Source organism: Suricata suricatta, chromosome 6 (genome assembly GCF_006229205.1).
Source record: "Suricata suricatta isolate VVHF042 chromosome 6, meerkat_22Aug2017_6uvM2_HiC, whole genome shotgun sequence".
In the NCBI taxonomy this organism is placed as follows: domain Eukaryota; kingdom Metazoa; phylum Chordata; class Mammalia; order Carnivora; family Herpestidae; genus Suricata; species Suricata suricatta.
Genome location: NC_043705.1, coordinates 109,012,159 through 109,030,953, shown reverse-complemented (window position 1 = coordinate 109,030,953; position 18,795 = coordinate 109,012,159). Strand labels below are relative to the sequence as shown.

Sequence of the window (18,795 nt, the reverse complement as noted above, 5' to 3'; positions counted from 1 at the left end):
CCATTATGTACTGCTTTGGGTAGAATATGAGCCTTTCGTTTACTTAAGTGACTTAAGTGACTTCAATTGCCAAAACTAATTTTCAACAGTAAACAAGGATTTTCCAAAACACTTTATTTCATTTTTTATTTGAGCCAGTACCAAATGGTAGGCATTTTAAAAAATGGAATCCATCTGCAAATCAAAAGAAAATTCTAGATGCTCTGGAAAACTTTCCAAGCTCTATATTAATTACTCAATTAATTATTGAATCTTGACATCTGTACCTCACACTGATGTTCTTGCTTTAGCAGGCACACTTACAGACAGCATGAATTCTCATTTCAAAACACCCATGTCTATTTCGTCCCAATATGGACGCTACTTTTATTTTTATGAAGTTACAGAGTTGACAGAAAAGAGGAGGGGAAATCAGACTTTTTTGTTTGGTCAGGCTGATAAGCTTCACAGATCTTATGGCTGAAGCAAGGAAGAGGTCAACACGGTCATGGAGCCAACTATATCTGGCTCTTTCACAAAGAACAGGCAGTCTCCTTGCCCAGCTGAGAAAAAGCAAAATGCACTTACTGGATGCAAAGATGCTCCTCAGCCTTCCCTTTCTGTGTGCAGGCTCAAGGACATACCACCATTCTGTTCCTTCTGAGCACCTGGCTACTTAGAATAAGTTAAATGGGCAAGGGACATTAAGGAGGACACTTGTTGGGATGAGTACTGGATGTTATATGTAAGTGATGAATCACTAAATTCTATTACTAAAAACATTATTACACTATATGTTAATTAACTTGGATTTAAATTAAAAAAAAAGAAGAAAGATTAATTCTGAGCTGCATAGTGATCAAACCAATCTTGGGTCAAGACTCTCAGTCCTACTCCTTTCTAAAGGGATCAATTTAAAAATGCTTGAAAGCGGCTACATATAATTCAGGAATACAGAAAGACAGGAGGGGATTACTTTAGGAAGAAGAGTAGAGAAGTTTTCTTTAGCACCAGCTGTCCATAGCATTAAAACTAGGGATCTAAGACATGACTAGTTATCTATCTCTAGGTCCAAAGATGCTATGCTTCCATTTATTCTGTAGATTATGAAGTCTGTTTCCACAAAGATCAGTTAAAATTAGGTTGGAACAGAAAAGCAACCTAGAGAAGCAGAAAAGGGAAAGGATGAGAAAAAATTCTTGTCCATATGGAACACATCAGAGGCATCGGACATTTGGGGACACTTTGACCTCATCTTTACCTTTGTAAATATCCTACCTCAATTTTTTTTTCCTCCTGATGTGTTCCACCTGTTAATACTAGGCAAAATTTTTTTCCTCTATCAAGGAATATGAAGGAATTAATCTGCACTCGAGTTTTGTTTTTAAACACATCCTTTTTAAAAAGAACATTTGCCAGTTAGAGTTTCAACCATACAATAGAATTTTCACCCTTTTATTCTGTTTTTAGAATACGTTGTTGCTTACACTTGGTAGTGGGTATTAATCCTTTACTGGGTAGACAAGGAAACTCTTCATTGTGGTTTTAACCAGGGTTTCTCAGCCTTGACACTGTTGAAATCTTGGATCAGGTCATTCTTTTGGGGGGCTGTCCTATGCAGTGTTGGATATATGGCAGCATCTTTGGCTTGTACTCAATGGATGCCAATAGCACCTGTTGTGAAAACCAAAAATGTTTCCAGATACTGCCAAATGCCCCTGCCCCCCCACCAGGGGCAATTCTTCCTTCCGCTCTAGATACACTAGCTGCTGGCTTTAAGAAAATCATTAAAATATGAAAAGGTGATACTAAAGTAGATATCCATTTAAAATATCAAAATGCTTATTTCCCAAGTATTTCATATTTCAAGAGTATTTTAATAGATTATATTTGCTGTTTAACTAGTTGCCTTCCCCTGGCCTCCCCTAATTACACGGTTGGCTCATCCACTGATTTCTGATATGGCAGGAATCTCTCCCAGCACCGGGAGAGATCATCAATCATGAGGATCCCATTTCCCTTTGTCAATGATTGTTCAAGAGATGGGAATCCCATTGCTCAGTTCTAGACTGAGACATAAAAGGGGGGAAATGTTTGGGAAGGCCTCCCCTTACAAGATTAAAATAATAATAATAATAGTGATAATGATAATTATAATAATAATAAATAAGATCTTCTCTAAGAAAAAGTCTTTTTGCCATATCTGTTTTTTTTCCCCCACTAGAATGTCTGCCTTTGAATGTGACTGTACTGCTTGGAGCATTAGCAGATACTTCACAATCTCAAGGAACTAAGCCAAAAAAAAAAAAAAAAAAAAAAGAAAGAAAAGAAAAGAATTCCAACAGCTTGAGGAAGGTAGAGCAGAAAGAACAAAAGAGTTCCAGTCCTTGATGACATCTTTGAACTGTTGAACCAGCCTTGGAATGTCCACCTCAGGCTGCCTGCTAGTTGGAACACTTTTATTGCTTAGCAAAATCAATAGGTGGCAAACTGTGGGTCAAATGCAAGAACTAAGAACTACTTTTACATTTCAAAAACTTTGTTAAAAAAAAAAACAAAGTCTGTTAAAAATAAACAGCCATGTATGGCCCACAAAGTCTAAACTATTTACCATGTGGTCCTGTGCAAATAAAGTTTGTCAATCTCCAATCTAAATGACTCATAGCTAATGTCTCGTGATTTGCAACCTAAAGCATTCTCAACTAATACAAGCACTGATATCTTCATTTTACAGTTATAGAAACTGAAGCTTGAATCAACTGAGCCAATGGTAGTCTCAACCAGACAAGTCAAATACAAATTTGCTATTCTTTCAACTAATTGTGAAGTTAAGCCAAATTGAAGCATCACAAAAACACTGAACAGACTTTTCTACTCTTCAGGGCTTCAAATCATATATGTACTACAGACTTGGTTGTACAAATCAGAATAGATAAAGCTTCTCGATGAAACATAATATGCTCCATGAATACTTCACTGGGGATGGAGCTGTCCTACTATCTGGAGCACCAAGGCACTTCCTGTACTAGAAATCAAACCTACAGGCTCCAAGGAGGAAAAGACATTATAGAAATACACTGGAAACAAACTTGCTGATTTGATAAATTACCTTTTCTACTTGCTGAAACAGTTCCTGCCCTTCCCTGCTGACTAGAGAGTGAGTCAGTGAAAAACATGCAAAGCCTTCCTCCGTTAACTCTAGCACCCAGTTAGGCCAGCATATTTGGTAGCACTTTGGTAAAGGGTTTAAATATTGACAAAACCATACACTCAGAGTCAGGTCCAGAGGAGAGCATACAAAGGTCATTGTGGAGAGCCCATCAGATGAGTGTTGTATCAGCTACAATAAGCGCTTGCCAACATCTAACCGTGGGACCATAACTGAGCACTGAGTGATGGTCGGAGCCAGGCGTTTCTCAGTTGATCCACCCAGCATTTCTTTGCCTTTGTATCTCAGGACTTATCCCAGCACAGCAGTCTGTAGGAGTAGACTCAGGAGCCCTCAGTCTACACCCAGTACTGGTTGTGCCTCAGTGTTGGGTTGGTTTGTCGGCAAAGCTTGACCATGTCGGGATCCAGATTCATCCATGTCTCCCAAGGAGCACATTTCTCCACTGGCTCAGTAGCTGGAGAAGTCATTTGCTCACTTAGCGGGTCCCTGCAAAGACTGACTTCGGGACTGCAGGAGTTTTTTGGAAGGGGTGTCACCGTGACAGTGGGAACAGCTATACTCCTTTCTGGCCTGGGACTTGGGGTTGTAGGTTCCAGATTCGTCTGGGACTTGATAAGAGGTTTTGCCTTTTCTACCTTCCGGCCCAGCAGCCAGATACACAAGGCCATGGCAGTTACTATCAGCAGGAAGACCACCACAGCCAAGGGTACAATGACTATCACAAGATAATCACTCTCCCTGGGTTGGGTGGGTGCCCCAGGACTGGCACTGGTGGTGTTTGGTGGCCAAATGATCCTAGTTGGAGAGGCTCTGCTATCCATTGTAGGCTTTTTACCATGGTGTTGTCCCCAGGGATCTGCTTGCTGCTGCCTGGTCTGAGTCATCTTTCTTAGCATTTCTGTCTGTGCTGTGGGTTCTGAGGAAACTACAAGCTTTTCCTGAGAGAAATCTGAAGTCACAAGGTTATCTGCAGTGACTAATAAAGAAACATCAGGGATAAATGTTTGCAAAAGTAAGGGGTCAGGTGGCACTATGGTGAAGGGGAGATAACCTACTGCTGGCTGTACGTGGTCTGCCCTGAGCAGGAAAGTGAAGGAGTCATTCACCATATCGATGCCTGTCAGGTTAGCATGTGGATTAAGCATTAACAATCCTTGGTCAATGTCCCTTTGAGTGAATACAGTAGCATTTTCCATTTTAGTGCCTCGGCCCACTCTTCGTACAAGTCTTCCATGGACAGGGGGTTCTGTCACTTCAAATTTGGGATCACTGTTAGTCCTATTAGCAAGCTCAGTAGCATCAAGGTCCTTTCTTCTCAGTTGATAAAGCACTCTGTTGGCAATTGTCAGGTTTGACATAACCCGCAGTAAAGGCTGCACTCTGATGCTCAGGGTTTGTCCTGTAAGATTACTTTCTGATGTAAACAATGAGAAATGTAGCTGGTCCTCTGAGGCAGTGAGATTTGTCATATGGTAAGAGAGTCTTCCTGAATGCAGATCTTCCTGCCCAAAGCTGATGATCACCTGGTTTTCAATGAGCAGATGCCCATGTCGGAGGGGCCATGTTATCTTGTAAGTGATTTGGGGGCTTCTCCCATTGGTCATTGCTGACAGATGAGTATTGGTGATAGGCACTATTGTCTGGCCTTGTGGGAGAAGTAGGTCAGTGAGGTTCACAAGGGTGATGGAGATGGGGATGACATCCAGGTTGAAGAGCTTATAGAGTGGGTGGTGCTGACCATCAGTCACACTAAAATAAAACACGCCTGAGGATGGGCTTCCATCTTGAATGAACAACACCCTAGAGTTGTCAATGTCGGCTTGTGTAAAATGGTGAACAGGAATGTCTGGATCGTGAGCCATTGCCAAAAAGCCATTATTAGGATTGCGGATGATCATATATCTGATCTCCTCTGGAGGACTGTCCAGATCTTCCACTCTCAGATTTTCAGGTCCCACAACTACCCTGTTGCCCTGTAGAACTTTCAACCGAAGCCCCTTTGTCTTTAATTCTGGTGCCTGGTCATTAACAGGAGAGATGGTGATGTTAAACATCTCTTCAAGGAAGTCAGCCTCTGGCTTGGCAGCAGACTTACTCTTTGGATTTGGCCAAACGGCAAAGGTAAAATTATCAGCCAGTGATTCAGAGTCATCATGAAGGTATATGATTCCAAATTTATTAACTATATACTGGGAGAAATTGGGTTTTCCTTTGGTAATATTCCTCTCTCCAACCATAATGGCTCCATGATGAGGAAGAGATGTAACCTGGAACCAGATCTCATAGGAAGATTGCTGGGATTTGGGTAATTTCAATAAGAGGTTGGAAGCATCTAAATTAGATTGGCCAATGAGAACTTTATCTCCCTCCTTGACAGCAATTCCTGTGAAAACATAAAGAACAAAGTGGCATTTTATTAGAAGTTTCAGATCACAGGGGTGCCTGATGGCTCAATCGGTTAAGCACTGGACTCTTGGTTTCAGCTCAGGTCATAATCTCACGGTTTTGTGGGTTTGAGCCCCGCATTGGGCTCTGCGCTGGCTGCACGGAGCTTGCTTGGGATTTTCTCTGCCTCTCTGTCTTCCTCTTCCCCGCTCACTGCATATTTCTCAAATAAATAAATAAAACTTAAAAAAATAGTATAGAACTTTCAAATGACAGCTGTAAAGCACTTTCACTCTCAAATTTCCTTATCCCAGTGGATTATTCAAAATGCCTTGGTTACACAAGGACCTGATTAGCATTGTTACCCAATTTATAAATTAAATTTTAAGTACACACACCCTATTAAGTCAACATTTCAGGCAACAGAGTCCTAAAATCTTGAAATTCACTTATAGAATGTTAATATCCTAACTTACCTGCCACTGGACTTTCTCTTGCCATGGAAACAGGTGCAGCTTTCAGGAATTTGCCCTATTTGTTATTTTCATTTTCTATGGATAGTTTTTAGTCATAGGCATGGTAAAGTCCCCATTTACAAATAAAATTCTTTAGAACTAATTTTCCATCTTCCCCCCAACTACAACTATTAAAGCTTATGAGAGGAAAGAGAAGAGGACCAGATAAAGAGCACACATAAAGAAATAAAATTTTATAACTATATATGTTTTATTTCAAAGGTTGATGTCATGGCATTGCTATGATATCACAGAATTTCCAATTAATAAGAGAAATATTTATTTCCAAAATTTCCCAAATTTATTTTTTTTGTTTTGTTTGTTTTTTTTAATAGTTTATTGTCAAATTGGTTTCCATTTCCCAACTTTAATAATTACAAATAGGCCACCGACCGTATCTTTTGGTGCCTTACCTGTATTTGCAAGCAGATGACTCTGCCGACCAGGTTCAGTAATTTCATATGATATAGTAATACAAAACTCCTCGGGGCCTAGAGCTGCTGGTGGGGAGGATGTTGTGAATGTGAAAGAGTCTTCTGCAGCCCAGCCAGTGTTCTCATGGTCCACATGCTGGTATAAGATCAGCCGTTCACTGACCTGTCCAGACAGGAAGAAGAATCAGCCCCGGTTTCAGGGATAACACAAGGACTAACATGTATCCTACACTTGATCTTAGCCAAAAGGCTGAGAAGCGATGGGGACTAACATGTATCCTAACTGAAGGAGATACATGTCTTTTCAGGGTTCATTCTCATGCTTAAATTACTGCACATATCTGCAAACATAGGGACACTTAACAACAATATGTAACCTATTTGTCAAATTTAGATATTCTATTGCAAAAATGGTTTCTTTATCAGAGGGGGGAAAAAGCACATTGATTTTGAGATGACTAAGACTATGATGGGGTGCCTGGATGGCTCAGTCGGTTGAGCATCCTACTTTGGCTCAGGTCATGATCTCACAGTCTGTGGGCTCGAGCCTTGCATCGGGCTCTGTGCTGACAGCTCAGAGCCTGGAGCCTGCTTCAGATTCTGTGTCTCCCTGTCTCTCTGACCCTCCCTCTTCGTGATCTGTCTCTATCTGTCTCTCAAAAAAAGTTAAAAAAATTAAAAAAAAATATTATGGTACTTACATTATAGAAAGTGTATAATAAATTTTCATTTGCCTATCTGATAGTTTAAAAAACTATCAACTCATAACCAATCTTGTTTTATATAACACTACTCATTTTCTGCCCAATAGCTTATTTTGAAACCAGTCACAAACACCATTTTATCTGTAAATGTTGTAGTAAATATTGACAAAATGATTCTTTTTAAAAAATATAATCATAATACCATTACACATCTAAATATTCTCAATAATTACTAATTATCATCAAATATCCAATTAGTGTTCAAATATCTTTGATGATCTAGTACAAGTCCTTTTATTACATAGTTGCTTTGTTTGAGTCAAGATCCTTAGAAGCCCACACATCACATTTGTTTGATGCTTCTCATAGGTGTCTCTTAGTCTATAGGTTTCCCTTCTCTAATTTTTTTCTTGTAATGTATTTGTTAAAGAAATTGGGTTATTTGTGTTGTAGAGTTTCCTACATTCTGGATTTTGCTGCTTGCATCCCAATGGTATTGTTCAACACGTTCTTCTGTCCCCTATATTTCCAATATACAAGTAGTTAAATCTAGAAGTGTAATAAGAATCAGATTCAAGTTTTTGTTAAGAATGTGTTACAGGTTATATTGTATATTTTCTCTGCATCTCTTTGCAAGACAAAATAATATTGAGTGGGTTGCTTCTCTTTTGGCTGTGTTAAGATTAAAAGGTGAATTCAAATGCTGCCAGGTTGATCCATCAATTTTAAAGTTCCCCATCAGCCTTGTCATGTGATCATTTTACAGAGTCATTGATATGATTGTTTAAATCTCTGATTTTTGAAGAGGCAAGGCAAAGATATTTTAAACATTCCTTCTTCATTCTTAACTGAAATTCTTCCAAAAAGAAAAATTTTTCCTCATCAGCTATTTGGCTACACTGAGGCTACCCTATGGTGTATGTGGGAAAGACAGGATAAATACTTGATTCTTCCCCTTCATACTGATTTTTAGAAAAATGAGCTCTCTGATTCCAATATCCAAACATAACCATTGGTTTTTGTTTTGAGATCATTATAAACTCATAAATTTTAATATATGATGTACTTCATTCCATTGCAATTGTTATTCTTATTGATGTTCACATTTTCCCACCTTGCTTAGGGTATTTTTCAATATTTTAATCTAAGTCCCTAACGCCTGTTGCCTATCAATGTCCTTTCTAGCACAGCTGATGGAGATAGGCTCTACACAGTGTTTTGTTGTTCAGATATCATGTAGGTAGGTCTTCCTCCAATAACAATGACTGAAAGTTCTAAAACTCTCACCACAGAAAGGAAGACTAGAGATAAAATGTTTAATCCTTTCGTTCCTATACATCACTTTTTTTCTGACCTACCTTCTATCATAATATCTGAACTTTCAGATAGGTTTTTCAAAGGTATTTGTGTCCATGTCAGAAATGCCTAGGATACATTATCACATAATTTACAGAGCAGTTAAATCTATTTCATCAGTCAGTATTTGGAAATACTGTATTAATTAAAAGAAATTTGGTCATATATTGCTCTTGCTCAATGCGGACACAATGGATGTATGTAGAACCAGAGTTCTAGAAAGGCTTTTGGTCTAGTGAGTTTCAGTGGGATATGAGCTTTCTGTTTCCACAATGCCCAAAAACTGTTGGCTAGATTCTCTTTCCTATTCATGGATAAGACAAGGAAATGCAGTCATTTAGGGATTTTAAATAAGGAGAAGGTATTGTTTCTCATAAAGAAGCATGGTTACTCGTGAAAAATAGGTTTTTTCCCTAGAAGTTTCTGGGAAACAAGTCAGTTTTAATTAGCAGTTCTACTATTGCTATTCTTAGCTTAATATTTATGATAAAATATTCATCACAAATATATTCCTTTTCCTAGAAACAGGTGACTGTGCCATGGATTTTGGACTGGGGAATGGTTCCTAAAGTTTCCCATTCTGCTTGAGAGAGACATAATATTATAAGGCAAGAGACTTCAGTACTTAATATTGAAAGTAACACACTCTATTAACCAGGAGGAAAAATTTTCTTGGAAGCTAGTTGATCTTATTTTTCACTTCTCTGGTTTAAGGAAAAGTTAGCATCTCTGAAACATATATAATAAGTTATTGGAACCATCTAAGGGTCTTCTGATGTCTACAGAATGAAGAATGATTGTCCCAGGGGAAGAATGGTTCTCATATATGGGAACAGTTGAGATGAAGGTCAGAAGTTGAGGGGAGTAATTGGACAGGAGGCCTAACCTTAGCTGTAAACTTTGTAAGACTACTGGAGGATAGGTCTGCTATAGTTCTGTTTTTGAAAAGCTCAAAAAGTGAGCAATTGTGAATAACTTATTGACTCATTCAAAGCTGGAGAGTGTGAGAATCAAATTAGATCATCTTGAATGAGCTTCAAGACTAGACAGCAGGTAATTGAAAGTGCTGAGCTAGAAGTAAAAGGGGGTGAGTGTGTGTGTGTGCATGTGTGTGTGTGTGTGTGTGTGTGTGTGTGTGTAATGTCAACTTGGCAGCCATGCCTTGAAGGAACTTTGAGGAGAGTAGAGTCTTTAATATTTAGAAGACAGTGAGCTTTAAGAATCAGATTCTAAGATGTGTGTGTGTGCGTGCGCACACGTGTGTGTGTGTGTGTGTGTGTGTGTGTGTGTGTGTGTGGGATGGGAGAGAGCTAGAAAAGGGAGAAGAACAAGACTCTGTGGGGAAAAAAGGTGTAAGGTAAACCTGAAGAGAGAAGGATCTCAGACAGGATTAGAAATTTTGTTACCTCAAAGTGGCCTTAGGAACCACTTCCAACAGCTCTGCATATTTCTGCTGTAATAAATATAGAGAGATAAGCAACTTAGCTGAATACCTGGACTCTGAGATTAAGGAGAGAGGAGAGGGGAGGTTTTGTATTTCCCATGGATTTAGATTAGCCCAGATACTTTCTCTTTTACAGGCAGAGTCCTTCCGGAATGTCATTAGAAATTCAATTTTGTAGGGCCACCTGGGTGGCTCGGTTGGTTAAGTGTCTGACCCTTGATTTCAGCTCAAGTCATGATCTCACAGTTTGTGAGCTTGAGCCCTAGGTCAGGCTCTGCACTGACAGTGAGGGGCCTGCCTGTGAATCTCTCTCTCTCCTGTCCCACTCTCTCTTCTCTCTCTCAAAACAAATCAATAAACATTAAAAAAGAAATTCTATTTTATAGAATTCCAACTAGTAAATGCAGAAGGAAAAACAAAGGAAGAAAATCACCATTTGGCAACCACCACAGCAATAAATATTTCACAGGTAAGAATCCTAAAATGGTTGCTTAAATGAGTGAGCTAAGTTGCGATGGGAAATGGGGTATTTTAAAAGTTCCAAAGTATTCCCTCACAAGATACTTAATTATAAAAATGAAAATAGTAACTTCTCAGCGGAGAAACCAGAAAGACTGCACCCTAACTGATTACAGACATCATCAGTGACAGGGCGAAATGAGCACCAGGGTCTCCTGACATGAAGCTGGAGAACTGGGCATCTCTCATGCCACTCCCGCCAAAGCACACAACCTGAATCTGACTATGAGGAAACATTCAATAAAACCAAACCAAGGAACATTCTACAAATAACTGGTCTGTTCTCCTCAAAAACTGCAATGTCACAAAAGTCAGCATGACTGCAGAATGCTCTCAGAGGAAAGCAGACCAAGGCCACCTGACAACTAAATGCTATGATTTATGCTGTGAATTTTTTTTAGGATATTCTATAATACTCTTTTTTCTAGAGGATATTCGCTCAAACAACATGTGAAATTTGAATAAGGTCTATAGATTATATAATCGCATCGTTTCAATGATAATTTCATGATTTTGAAAATTATACTGTGGTTATAATAGAAAGTCCTTGTTTTTAGAAGGTATACACTAAGGTATTTAGAGGCAAATGTACCTCAGGAGCACTGGGGTGGGGGGCTCAGTCAGTTAGGTGACCAATTGTTGGTTTGGGCTCAGGTCATGATCTCCTAGTTTGTGTGTTTGAGCCCAGCATTGGGCTCTGGACTGACAGTGCAGAGCCTGCTTGGGATTCTCTCTCTCTCCTTCTGCATGTTCTCTCTCTCTCTCTCTCTCTCTCTCTCTCTCTCTCTCTCTCTCTCTCTCAAAATAAATAAATAAACTTAAAAAAAAGAGGTAAAGATACATCATGTCTGCAACTGGCTCTTAAAATTTTTAAAGTGTGTTGTGTGTGTGTGTGTGTGTGTGTGTGTGTGTGTGTGTAGAGGGAATGATAAAGCAAATAGTTAAAAGTTAACATTTGAGGAATATGGGTGAAGAGTATACTGGCATTTTTGTACTCTTTTGCAATTGTTCTGTAAGTTTGAAATTATTTCAAAATAACAATTAAAAAATCCCAATGAAGTAAATCCCATAGTGTTTTACTGTATTAACTTCAGGTAGAGACCAATAGTTTCTGTTCTCTGATGACTAAGTGTGTGTAGAATGGGGGAGGGAAGACACCCTTCAAATGCCTTGGGCACCCTGACATCAAGAAATGTTGGTTTCCTATCACCGCCCCCCCCACCCCTTCCAACTTGGTCCATTTCTCTAGCACTTTAACAAGGCTGTATTCCTACATAACCTATGAGTGGGTAAATACATCAGTCAAAATCCCGGCCCCGAGTAGGGCTTTTATTTGAAGTGATAATATGATGACAATTATTGGATCTCTGAGGACTAAACGTTCTGGATTTCACATCCTTGATTACTACAGAACCACAAAGACAAAGATTTGTCAGAGGCCTAAGAGATAGATTTGGCCAAAGGCTCTACTGACTTGTCTGTGATGGGTTAAATTTTACAGCTGAGAAGCTGCTGAGAACCTCGGAGAGGTTGGAAATTCAGGGAACTCCTCACCAGCCTAGTTGGGATCAGAGCTGAGACCAGAAGCCATATCTCCAGGCTTATAGATTGAAGCCCTTTCTCTTAGAACACTTTACTGGGGCCTCGTTGTCTCCGACTGCATGAATTATGACTTCTTCCTCTCAGGAGGAAAAGGACACACAATGATATAAAAATGGAAGCAGAGGAGTGTAATAGAATTTGAACCCTGGGTTTATCAGGCCTACATTCCAATACAAATGCTCCCCAATTTCAGCTCTGTGGCTTTTATGCAGGTCATTTAATCTCTCTGAGCTTCCATTTCTGCATTAAAATATGGAATAATATCTCACTTGTAAATATGCATGTAAGTTAATTAGTCTTTTGCCACATTAATGTTCAAAATAGCCTGCACTGGGCATTTCTGGGTCTCTCAATAAAGCCTCTAAATCCTCACTAATCACTTCCTCACTAGGACCTCAGAGGATTCTGGTTAAGATGGAAGATTATACTTATTTTTTAAAAATAATCATGGCATGAAAATATTAAGTAATTACAGATACCTGAGTGGCTCCGTCAGTTAAGCCACCAACTTCAGCTCAGGTCATGATCTCATAGTTCGTGGATTCAAGCACCACATCAGGCTCCGTGCTGACAGCTCAGAGCCTGGAGCCTGCTTTGGATTCTGTGTCTTCCTCTCTGACCCTCCCCAGCTCACACTCTGTGTGTGTGTCTCTCTCTCTCAAAAATAAATAAACATTAAAAATTTTTTTAAATGGTCTTTGACTGTCAGAAAATATTAATTAGAAATTTCTAAAATATGCCTAATAAAATAAATCTTTTCTTATAAAACAAAGACATTTTTAGGCTGGATTTTGGCATATACTTCAGTTTACTCCTAGTTGTTTTGTAAATAAGTATTAGTTCACCATCCTATACTTGACACTTCAATGAACATTTGTTTCATGAAGAAGCTACTTAAAAAGTGCTTTACAAAATTTAATTATAAAGTATATGTTTATATCATGAAGTGGTAAAAATAAGGCAATCCAAGACATTTCTTAAGCATTTAACAAAGACACAAAGAGTACCTAACTTTTATTCACCCTTACATGTGTGCCAGGCACTCTGCAAGGCATATTATATAACTCATTTTATTTGATTTTGTTTTAGGGGCCTCATTATACCCATTTGACAGATTTTAAAACACCCTGAGGTTCAGAAAATTTAAATAATTCACTCATAGCCAATAAGTGGGAGAGGCCAGTTTTTAATCCAGTTCCATGTGACTCGAGAATTCACATTTTTTCCACTGTCCTGCTTCTTCACCTTGGTAAACTCAATGAGATTCTAGGCAACCAAAAAATTCATAAGATATGTGCTCCATCTTCAGAGTTTAGTAATGTAAAAAGTCAGTAAGTAGGTATGTGTAGGACTAGAAAACACTATTGGCTGGAACTTGTAAAAATTCAAACAAATAGCTCATTCTCTATACTGTATTTATTACAAAAGACAAGTTAAAGAAAAACTGTATTCCAGTTCTTTTATGTTGCTGCCATTGTATATCAGGGGCAAACTTTCTCATAAAACCCTTAGAGAGAAGAAGGCGGGAATGAGTTTCTACTTGATTCAGGATTGAGGGCAATTCCTATCTGGCTCCAAGGTGACTAGCAGACATCTGTTTTCTTAAAGGTAAGCTTTTGAAGCCTGAAAGCATAAGGGTCATTATGAGTGCCTTGGATGAACCCAGGGGTTAAGTGGGAGCGCTCTTATATATAGAATCTGATCATTCTTTCCCTGCAATAGTGTGCATGTTCTATAGACCCACAAAAGTACATGTGGATAGGACTGAGTGTTAAGAGGAAACACTTTCAAACTCAGCCAAAGGCAGGCTAGAGCACTCTGCAGTGTCTGTTCATTCCAAGGGTCTTTGTAAATGTGACTCCCTAGGGTCCTGATAGGAAAGTCACAGCATAAATCTTTTACGCTGATCTTTCCCACAGGGGAGCCTAAAAGTCAATCACAGCTTTGAAATTCCCACTGGCCAAGAGAGGAACCATATTGTCTTAGAGTCAGCTGGGAAAAGGGGGCGGGAGAAAGAGACACATGCAGTCCACTTACGTGGTTCTCCCCAACACGATGGCTTTGTTAAAGGTCCAAGTCTCTAGATAGGACAATTGTTGTCCAGAAGAAGCCAGGGAAACAGAACTGTCCCAAAAGTCTCTATGTTGGGCAGATGTTCATGGAAAAGGGAGATTGCAGAAAGCCAAACAATTCAGAAAGGTAAAGACTCTAAGATTCCATTTGGACTAACCAAAAAGTCCTATAAGCTAAGATTTGGAAGACAACAGGGTCCTGTGCTCCTGAAGGATGAGCTCAGATGAATGGCTCTTCTTTATGTGCCCTTTATTATTTTTACCAGGACTGGCACCACATGTGTGTACACACCAGCTGGGTGTGGAGGGCTCAAGGTTCCCAGAAGAGATCAGAAGTGGGGCAGCCCAGGGAGTCACAGCTTAGAGGGTGCCCCCAGGTATCATGCTAAGTAAAGTGGAAGTGGGTTAAGTCCCAGAATGGATTCTCCTTAATGGGAATGGATAGCAGAGGCATTTTAGGAGACCTAAGTTCCTAAATGGTGATATCTGGAACTCTCCAGCTAGAAATGGGCAACTGAAAACCAGGTCCAAATAATTACCCATGCCTCCTCCATGACTGAGCCCATCTCTATAAAAATGCTAGCTCAAAAAGCTTTTCAAGGATCCTAGCAATATAGCCATCTAGCCCTATCTGGCAGAAAGGTCCAAATCGACATTTACATAGAAGTAAACATGACTTTCATGGACTTAATGCAATAACAAGAATGGAAACCTTTAATGAAACTACCAAACAAGATTGCAGAAAAGGTGGTCGATTCATTCGGAAGCAGTAGGAGGTAGCATGGGACATCTTGCTTTTTTATAGAGACCTGTATATAGTAAGCTAAATATGCCTCTGCCACTGCCCCCCAGAATCAGATCCAAATCCTATGAACTTGTGAATATTACCTTCTTTGGCTAACACTTCGCAGATGTGATTAAGGATCCTGAGAATGGAAATAACCCCGGGCTATCCAGGTAGGGCCTAACTGCAATCACAGACTGAGGGATATTTGTCATGGACGAAAGAGGAGAAAGGAAAGTGACTGTGAAGGCAGAGATTGGAATGATGAAGCCACAAACCAAGAAATGCCGGCAGCTACCAGAAGCTGCCAAAGATAAGGACGGAATTTCCCCTTAGAGCCTCCAGAGGGAGAAACACCCTGGTGACACCTTGCTTTCAGCCCAATGAAATAGAGTCCCTATTTCCGGCCTCCAGAACTATGACATAACACATTTCTGCCATTTTAAGCCACCAACTTTGTGGTAATTTATTAAAGCAGCCATAGGAAATTAATATGAGAGAAGATAAACCACTCTCATTGAAATAAGTATTAGTTCTACCTGCTTTTTCAAAGAAAGAGCCAACAGTTCTAAGAACAAGAAACATTTTGGGTTATTCAAAGCCACTGGGCCAGGACCCATAAGCCAATTTCCAATTTGAAAAATGAATAGGTGACTAAGTGACAATGCAGTATTTCTACCTGTAGAAAATATGCTGACACATAATTCAGTGACCTGTAATGGCAAATTACCAAAACAAAACACTGGTGGGAAATGTCCAAAAGGACTACTGAGTCTAGTTACCATTGAGCTTGCTATAAGAGACCCCAACAAAGTAGGGTCATGGTGGCCAGGGTGATCATTAACAAAAAGACACTGATCCTTCTCTGCTCAGAAAATTAAAGAGCCAGAGTTCAATGATCCCACTGTGCTCTCCATTAAGCTGTAATAAATTAATTTCTATCCCATGGGAAATGTGTTTGTAATTTCTTAAAATGTGGGTGTTATCTTGAGTAACAGACTGAGACTCTGGAAGAAGAGGTAATTGGATGAAATTCAAACACAGAGTCCATTGTATTGTTTTCTAAGTGTGGCCCTGGAAGGCTGTGTTTGTGTTGCAGCGGTGGAGACTAAGATGGATGATCGTGCCTCCACAAAGGCATAATGGCTAAAATGTAATTACTGGCTTTACAGAAAAGGAAAAAGGCCAGCCATTAGAAACCACAAAACCAGAACACTTTGCTTTTTAATGATTCCAAATTATCTAAGCAAGCACCAGAATGAAAATTGCTCAATTAGCTCTGTACTCTCTTTGGAAGAGACGAGTGCTTTATAGAATTCGATTAGCACTTTGTTCACACATTCTTTGAAATGAACAATGCATGTCTACAATTGTAAAAAGTTTTCATTTCATAAAAATTGATGCTTCATGTTCTCTGTGCATGTTTAATTCTTCAGGATATAAGATTTTCAGCACAAGTTCTATGATTTAGCTTTTCCCATTTAGGCAGATGTGATATTACCATGAAAAACAAGAGTGTTACTTGATTATCTTGGTGGGTTGATGTGGTATGGTTTGAAAAAATGGTGAGTTTATTCTGGGATAAGAAAATATTTTGATCTATAACATAAGAAATGTATGCCTACAATTATTTTGATCAAATATGGTATTAAGCATAATAGAGTGTCTAGATTTCTTTCACAAGTTAAAACCATCAAGAGAGCATGATTAAAATGCTCATTTTTGCTTATCCATCAAAAAAGCAAGAAAGGGTGTGGGTTTTATGTGCACTGATATAGTGGCTTTGCCTCCCCAACCAAGAGCAGTAGAGGTCTGGAAACAATTTGGTCCTTTAAGGTAGAGGTGTGAAAGGGAACTCAAATATCGACTGCCTAAAACATTCTCCCAATTGGACACTTAGCAGGTTATTGGCTAACTGAAATTTGAAAATTTGAAATTAGAAAAACCGGCATAGAATGCTAGAAAGCAACCAAAGCCATTTGCTTATGCGACCATGGCTGAATAGTTCCAAACTCTCTTTACAATTGAACTTGATTCCTGCCTGAGTCATATCTCTTTTCACCAACTGGACTGAAGAGGGATAATCAAAGCGTGTAATACGTGCTTGAGAAATGTCTTCGTTAGGTGATTCCAGAGAAAAGGTTTTGATTATCTTCATCACCTCCAAAGCCTGCCTCCGTCACTTCTTTTATGTCTCAAATTGCTTTGGAGCTGCTGGGTAGTAAATCTGACTCATGATAAAATGGCCAAGTGCCTAGCAGTATCCTATTCAACAGAGGCCATAAATCTGCAGATTTTAGGAAAAGATTTACATTCCATTTGCATGTGAAAAAGGAAAGGGGATCTAGAAATGGGAAAGCTAGGAAGATAAATAATAAGTGTCTTCCTCTTCCCAAGCCACAAATAAAACTGTACATTTTTGAACACACATGCTAAACAGAACTGGAATGTCTTCAGATTAATGCCAGTTGTACTGAATTTATTGATGGTGCCTTATTTTTTCCCAATGGATATGCACCACGTTAATGTTTTTTAATTTTATTTTTACAATAAGCATGTGTTATTTCCATTTTTAGAAACACACACATACACTGAGTCAGTTAGCACTTTGGTATCTGTCTTACAGAGTTTTCTCAGCATACCCTCTCCTCTCCCCATGTTATTGATGCTTTTTTATAACTATTGTAGTGAAAGAGTAGTCAGGGTATTTCTATGACACTTATTCATGGGCATTTAGCCCAACAAATCCTGCAAAACCACCTCAGCTTTGCTTGCAGTAGCAAAGAAAGGTGGGAGAGTCCTTCCTCTGGGTCCTGCTTGCTCTGTCCACTGGGGTGGGATCTTTGGAGGCCTCCCAGCCCCGGCCTCATTCTGCCTTCCAGCCTATGCTCTACTCAAGATTGAAGCACTCCATCCAAGACTGAGGACCCCTGACTCTCATCAGCACTCAGGGAAACATGTTCCAGAACACCAGGGGCTCTCCCCCAAAGGGACACAGTAATTGGGTTATAGGGTGACAGGTAAATGTCATCTTCTTCTAATGACCTCATTTCCATTCATTAGATTACGTTAGCACATTAGGAAAAACATGGCAGCCAATTCTGGTGTCCCAGAAAAATCGCCTTCTCCTGTGAAACCAGTCTCTTGGCTACTGGAAGAGGAAAGGAACCTAGCACATACCCAAGAACGAAAAGAGTAACAGCAGCCTTAGTTAGCATTTAGTTCGTTCTGCTGCATGTGGAGCAGTGTCCTAGGCATTTTGCACTCATGAGCTGTGTTCATCCACACAAGCTCCTAGAGGGAAGGGCAGCCTGATGAATAGGAGCGTGACTTAGTGTCAGAAGCCCTGGGTTCAAGTTCAGGCTCAGTTGCCCCTGAGCTGCGTCACCGTGGGAAGGTTGCTTAACTTCCCGGGGCTTTCGGACCCCAGCCTGTAAAGTGAGATCATGAATTGTAGAGAAGAAAGCTTAAGACTATGCCTGGGACATGAGGAATATTCAAAAGGGTTTCAGTGATCTCTACTACTAGTCCCTTTATTTTACCTATGAGGAAACTGGGGTTTAAAAGATATGTAATTTGCCCTAACCTCCAGAGCCAATCCAGGTTTGACTTCAGAAACCAAGAGACTTGTCCTCAGCCATGAGCAGTTGGCAGGAGAGCCAGGAGCAGCCACAGAGTGCCCGATTCTTAAATGAGGTGTTGGTTTCACACTAGCACACCACAGACACAGAGCGTGGGTCGCTGAGCTGGATTTCTACATTCTCGCAGTGTATCTAACATGCTGCCGTCCAGCCCGGGCTCTGCTCAGGACCCAGGAATTGTGTCCAGG

At 39.7% G+C, this 18,795-nt stretch overlaps 1 protein-coding gene across 1 annotated transcript in view; it reads right to left on the bottom strand.

Moving 5' to 3' along the window:
• Window positions 1-2,344: 2,344 nt before the first annotated feature.
• The window catches only part of LOC115293521 (chondroitin sulfate proteoglycan 4-like), a 67,055-nt gene continuing 50,604 nt past the window's right edge, over window positions 2,345-18,795 (bottom strand). Inside the window, exons 9-10 of the mRNA XM_029941262.1 lie at window positions 6,465-6,648; window positions 2,345-5,534 (exon numbers count right to left, since the gene is read on the bottom strand). Coding sequence (XP_029797122.1) covers window positions 3,487-5,534; window positions 6,465-6,648 — 2,232 coding nt within the window. The 3' untranslated portion in view covers window positions 2,345-3,486. The remainder of the gene's footprint in view (window positions 5,535-6,464; window positions 6,649-18,795) is intronic.